At 37.4% G+C, this 6,102-nt stretch overlaps 1 protein-coding gene across 1 annotated transcript in view; it reads right to left on the bottom strand.

The window, feature by feature from the left end:
* Positions 1-1,551: 1,551 nt before the first annotated feature.
* The window catches only part of MEGF10 (multiple EGF like domains 10), a 103,781-nt gene continuing 99,230 nt past the window's right edge, over positions 1,552-6,102 (bottom strand). The window contains exons 23-25 of the mRNA XM_086770713.1: positions 5,467-5,511; positions 3,653-3,859; positions 1,552-2,685 (exon numbers count right to left, since the gene is read on the bottom strand). Coding sequence (XP_086626839.1) covers positions 2,525-2,685; positions 3,653-3,859; positions 5,467-5,511 — 413 coding nt within the window. The 3' untranslated portion in view covers positions 1,552-2,524. The remainder of the gene's footprint in view (positions 2,686-3,652; positions 3,860-5,466; positions 5,512-6,102) is intronic.

Genomic DNA, 6,102 nt, shown 5'->3' with positions numbered 1-6,102 from the left:
GTTTTATTTTAACGTCTGTTTCACACAGTACAAACGCATGTATATACCAGTAGCTCTACATGTTACCTAAATGCACACAAACCAAATCAACACTTTATCTTACGGGGGGATTAAATGGTAACTGGCTCTTGAAATCCTGTAGTTAATTTCTGCACTTGTAAAATAATAAAAAAAAAAAATTATTTATTCCAAGGACATACAAGAAATGCCCAGGGAATTGCAAAACAGCCAGTGCTCACGGCCAGTGAGAACCAAGAATGTTACAGGACGCTTCATATAGGCATATACATTCCCAGGCTTGAACACATCCACAGCATCTTTGGATGCAGATTTCTTGTTTATCACTACTTCAGTGACAACAAATAAAAGCAAACTGCATTTCCATTTCAGCTCTGGGATTCCTTTTAAAAAATTTTCTCTAAGTTTTTTCAGTTCTTCTTCCAGTTGATCCTGTTACACTTAGTATACCAAAGGCAATTTGGTTGTGATTTCCTTAGGGATAATTCTTTGTCTCAGACTGTATTGCAGTCCAGACGCAAAGACAAAAATGGTCGTGGCACTCCCTGTGCTAAGTCAGAGAATATATACACCAAACTCTTGACCTGCTGACTGCTCTTCACAACATTGTAGTATATCACAGGTCTCATGTGCCGAGATGTGACCCCAGCACAGGAGGAAGAGAGAACTAGTGCTTCCCATTACATGCCACATGGTGCAACTGCCTGTATCCCTTCCCCATCCATCAGGGATATACCAACCCTTGGGACAAGCTATTCGCAAGAAGCTACACAGTTATTGCCATGGCAGAGAGGAAAATCCTGCTGGGGTTATGCTACAAGGTCATTAGCGGGTAGCATCATTGACACTGGCAGCAGCTGGAAGTAGTACTGCTACATCATTTCTAGTTTTCCACTGAAAAAGAATGTCCAGTCTATATCAATCATTTTCTTTTTGGGCTGATCTGTCTGGGGGACAATTTTGCTTCAATGGATGGATACCTTGGCAAATTTGATTCCCACCAAATTGGGCAGTTCATAACAGACTATTTTAGAGGGAGAGGAAGGAGTCTTTTGGAAAGATGATCTCCATCCATTTAGTCAACAGAATAGGCTTAACTTTAAAGAGGGACTCTTTCTTGTTTTTCTTCTGCATTATTGTTTTTAACCCTGACAACACCATCTTATCTTTTTTACCCAATTAATTCACTAAGTTAAACTATTATGTATCAGCCAACCACCTCTGACAGACATCAGTATGACAGGAATTCTCACTTAATCCACTCCCTCTGCCCAGAGGTCCCTTTAACCAGACAAAATAAAGGCCAGTTGGCAAAAATGCAAAAGAAATGGACACACAGTAGAATATTTTTGCAATTACAAGCTAGATCAATAGAAACACAGACACACAGCATAAAAATGGAGACACAAGTTAATGAAGAATGGGGGTACATGTGTCACATTATTAGCAATGCAAAAGACCAGCTTAAGCATGTGTTTCCCTACATCAACTATAAAAAAGAAAAGGTGCCTTTTTAGCAAGTATGCACAGAGATTGCTTAGTTATTTCTAAGAAAAAAAATCAGAACACTTTACTATTTTTATCCTATATTACAGTCATTATTACTACCTGTTTATAAAATGTAAACCTTTCCTTGCAGTTAAGATTTACAGCAGTCATCACCTTTGTCCACTCCTTACATAATCAGTCCATGGTGACAAAAATAAACTGATTTAATTTACATATTTAATGAAGTAATTACTGATATGTTATGAATTATTAGTTGTGTATGGCAGAAATAGTCATCAGAACTGCAACATATGGGGTTGAAAGGTAGCAAAAGATTTGTTGAAGACCGGTGCTGGGTTTGGAGTACCAAAAGATCTTGAGGCATCATATAATATTGATGTATGCAATGCTTTTATCTCCAAAACCTACTGAGGCAAGGTATGCACACCACCAGTAATGGACAAAAATGCCTGATGATGGATTTCCCAAACAACTGCAGTATTGTGCTTACTCATCCCCATCAGATCTTGTTTCTTAGTATGTCTTGACTAAAGATCAGAATAGAAGGTAAAATTTGGCAAGGCAGTTTTTCTTCTATGTAACTAGTGAATCCGAATACAAAGTGGTATTTGGTAAATTGCACTGTCCTGGGAGTATTTCTACTCTGAAAGATGACAAACATGAAGTCTATAAAGTCGCTGAAATGGGATGTTATCAAAATTGATCTGCAAACTAGTATTTTTAAGCCAGTATAGTACAGTATAAATGTGTTGCATACCTGTTTCTACAAAATTTACTGCCATGAAAAAAAGAATGATCAGGATCCCCAGAGTGTGGCATTTGTCCATCTGTCACTTGTATACACAATACAAACCTCATATTGAGATTCTGTTTAATGTACAGCAGTTGTCTGCTGGACAGATTAGGAGCCAAATATGATGGTAAACTAAAGGAAGGAGCACAACCATGCCACTTTGCCCCTTGAGAGTCCCACTGTAGTACACATCAGCTTTTGGGGTCATTCACTGCTGACCTCCTTTGTAGAGGATGTGGGGCTATCTCGAACTGGTAGCAAGTCATAATGACATGGAATATGGCTGTTTTTTGGAAGATCATAAGGATCCTGGCTGAAACGTCCGCTGCTGCTGAATGCTCCCTGGACAACGCTCACCGTAGGTTCTGTGATAAAAGAGAGCACATACATTCAATAGCAATAAACAGAAGCCAAACACTCTATTTCATTTCAGTTTGCATTACAAAATATCCTCTCCTTTCTGCTTCAATACAGAGATTCCTTCTCATGCTGAGTCCTGAAATGCAGGTGTACAAACAAAGGTTGATGTTAAGGTGTTTTGGCTTTACACTATGGTATGCCTGTGGGCTTGCAGCAGAGCCCTGCCATGAGTAGATTTACTGACAGAAGCAAGTGGGCCATTATCTGTTCTTTGTGTGTGAACAAGCTAAAAAAAAAAAAAGCCCAAATCTGGGGCTTTTAATCAAGTTTTTATAATAACCCTTAGAAACACAATCGGGATATAGATGGATTTCAGAGGAATCTCTAACTGAGGACAGAAAAGAAAAATCATATCCTATAACATGTGACATACACTTTATTCCAGTCCAGAGACCATTCTACAAGACCCCACAGTCTTCTGTAACTACAGTAACTACAGTAACTAGACAGGGCCCATATCAGTGAAATAATACATCTGCAGGTGAAGATGTTGTTTTTTCTGATCAAGAAGATCTTGATCAGAAAAATCACATCTTTTCTATCCCTCCCATACACTTACTCCAGCTGTGTTCAGTACTTAACAGCCTAATCTAGAGTTGAATTATATTACAATCAAATGTTAAGCTTATCTTACGCTGTTGTTTAAAGAAAGGCTTTTGAACCAGGGAAATTCAGAGGTACCTCTAGGTTATAGAACAGAGCTGAAGGTATTTCAAACTGTTCTTGTGAATTACACCACTTATTGCAAAAGAATGAGATTGTTGGTACAGTTTTTGAGCAGAAAATAGAATCTGAGTACATAATTTTTTTTCAGTTATTTTTCATGTGTTTTGATTAAACTGATTCAAAGAAAAGAAGTCCTATGTTCTTTGTTCTTAACCTCCTGCATCTAGAATTAGATTTTGGACTTACCAACTTCATAAACGTTCTTATTGGCTGATGCAGAGCCGGAGATCTCAGCATATGGGGAGTCCCTGCGTGCTGGTGACTTCATTTCAACATATCCGCATTCTGAACTTTTTGGTGCAAGAGCTGGCGGGTCTTTTATAGTAGCGTATGGGTTCTCAGAACTACTTAATGAGCAATTACTTAAATTGTATTCTGAGTTCTTCACTAGATCTGCAAAAATAAAAACTTATTACTCTCTCAAGCATGCTACCTATTATGGACATTGCTACTAAACAGGGTGTTCTTTAATTCTGAATTCTAAAAAGTCACTCATAAATGAATATTTAAATGAAACCAGTAATCACACTTCAAAATTGTTTTACAGTAATTATGAAAGCATCTCTACTGCTATCCTCTTTTATGGGCTTCAATTTGCCATCAGCAAATTCCTGTTGCTAAGTCTGACCACTTTCAATTCTGATTAAAATAACAGCTAGCATTAAATAGATAATGTGTAGAATCAGTTTTTAATAGGCACTTCAGAATACTTTTTGCCTTTCTAAGTGCTGAACTCAGGACACTGTTAAAATAAGTGATCTAAGACTGTTCCAAATAGCAATGTCTGGGCAGATGGTAAGATGACTTCTAGGGATGGCCTGTTGGGTGCAAAGTTTGAGTATGCAGCCTAATTTAAAGAACAACTAGCTTCTTCTAAGCTTCTGCAAAGTGCATGTAGGAGAACTGAAAAGGAAACATCAGGTGGCTTGTCATTTCAGGATTTAGCTGAAGGACAGATAACTGTAGTTTAAGAAAAAATGTATTTTTTCACACTAGGAAGAGATTTTGTGGTGTCTGTGTTACTTTGGTTTGTGTGTTGTTTTGTGACATGCTGTGTTATTCAACCTTTAGAGTGGTGAATTCCTTAGCTTGTTCCTGACTCTGAATATCCAGCATGAGACTGACCTCGGTGAACATGTCAGTGGATAGGGGCTCATAACTTTGTGACTCCTATAAGATATTTTAAATTTGGCTTCCCCTAATCCCCCAAAACAAGGAAATGTCAGGTAGAGTAAATCACTATCACTCCTTCAGCTTACTTGTCCTGTATTATACACAAGGTGACAAACCAGCTGCTTTTGTCTACATATTTAACTCATTATTCATATGGACTTAGCTACACTTTTTTTCATTGTTCTGACAATGACAGGCATTCTAGTCACCCTTGGCATACCTTAATCATATAACAAAAATAGTGACACACCAGTATGGTCCATTATAAAGTCTTATGAGAGAACTGGATAATTCAAAAGATCAAAATATCATCACTACCCTGAATTTTTGAAGCTTTTCATTCCTCTCTATGTAATCATATTTTGGTGTCCTTTCAAAGGCCTGTAGTGAATGTGATGAAGCACTGCAGGCTTGTAGTCATGCAGTCCTACACTGACCACACCAGCTGCAAAAGGAATTGTCTCTCTTTTAAAGCCTTTCATCAGAGGCAGCATGCATCCTCACCTGGCTCACTAGGCTGAATTCAAAGGCCATTTCCCTTCTGCTCTCTAGAACAGACTAATTTTGTGACTCAAGCATCAATATTTGATGTATGTGACACATAGTGGACTTAGAAAGGCTTGGTTTGTTGTTTTTTTTTTTTTTTAAAAACCTTCCCCTCAAAAAAGGAAAAAAAAAGCAAAAAATTTCATGCATTGATTCAGTGTCTAGGAATATTTAGTCCAAAATTATTTTATATTTTCTTCACACAGAAATCAAAGATAATTTAGAATAGTAAACTGAACATCCATGTCATTCCATCTAAATGCACCAGAAAATAACCTCACCTTTCAGAGACTTCCCCAAATATCCCCTATCAAGTCCAAAAGCACCTGAGAAAAATTATACAAAAAAAAATTCAATTTTAAAATTAAATAAAAGCTATTAGATAACAGTTGCTAAAGCTTTAAAAATTTCTTTAGGACTGATTTCTACCTTAGCAGAATAATTCTCTTATAAGCACTGTGAAACTGCCCAGTATACGGTTACAGAAGCATTGTTACTATTTGCTTGCAGTCTTTCAAACAGTATCTTCCTGAACAGGGAAAGTGGTTAAGGTCATAAGGGACCACTAAATTATCTAGTTTGACCTCACATATGTCACAGTCCATTACATTTCCCCAAGTTACTCTTGAATGAGCCTAATAACTGCTGTTTGATTAAAGCATATTTTTTTTTGGTCCGGATAACCGTATTTACCAGAAAAGCATCCCATCTTGACCTAAAAATCTCAAGGTATGCAAAGTTTACTCCAATTCTTGGTACTTTGCTTCCAACGTTAATCACTCCTATTGTGTTGTCCAAGGTCACTCTGCTGCAGTCTCTTGCCCTGCAGGAATGTCCTAAACACCTATCACCTAAGTCTACAGCTTTGCAATTATCTGTTAGCAACAGATTTCTCTCAATATAAATCCTAATATAAA

Source organism: Chlamydotis macqueenii, chromosome Z (genome assembly GCF_036417535.1).
Source record: "Chlamydotis macqueenii isolate bChlMac1 chromosome Z, bChlMac1.mat, whole genome shotgun sequence".
Lineage (NCBI taxonomy): Eukaryota > Metazoa > Chordata > Aves > Otidiformes > Otididae > Chlamydotis > Chlamydotis macqueenii.
The sequence above is the reverse complement of the archived record's forward strand: the minus strand, read 5'-3'. Positions and strand labels throughout refer to the sequence as shown.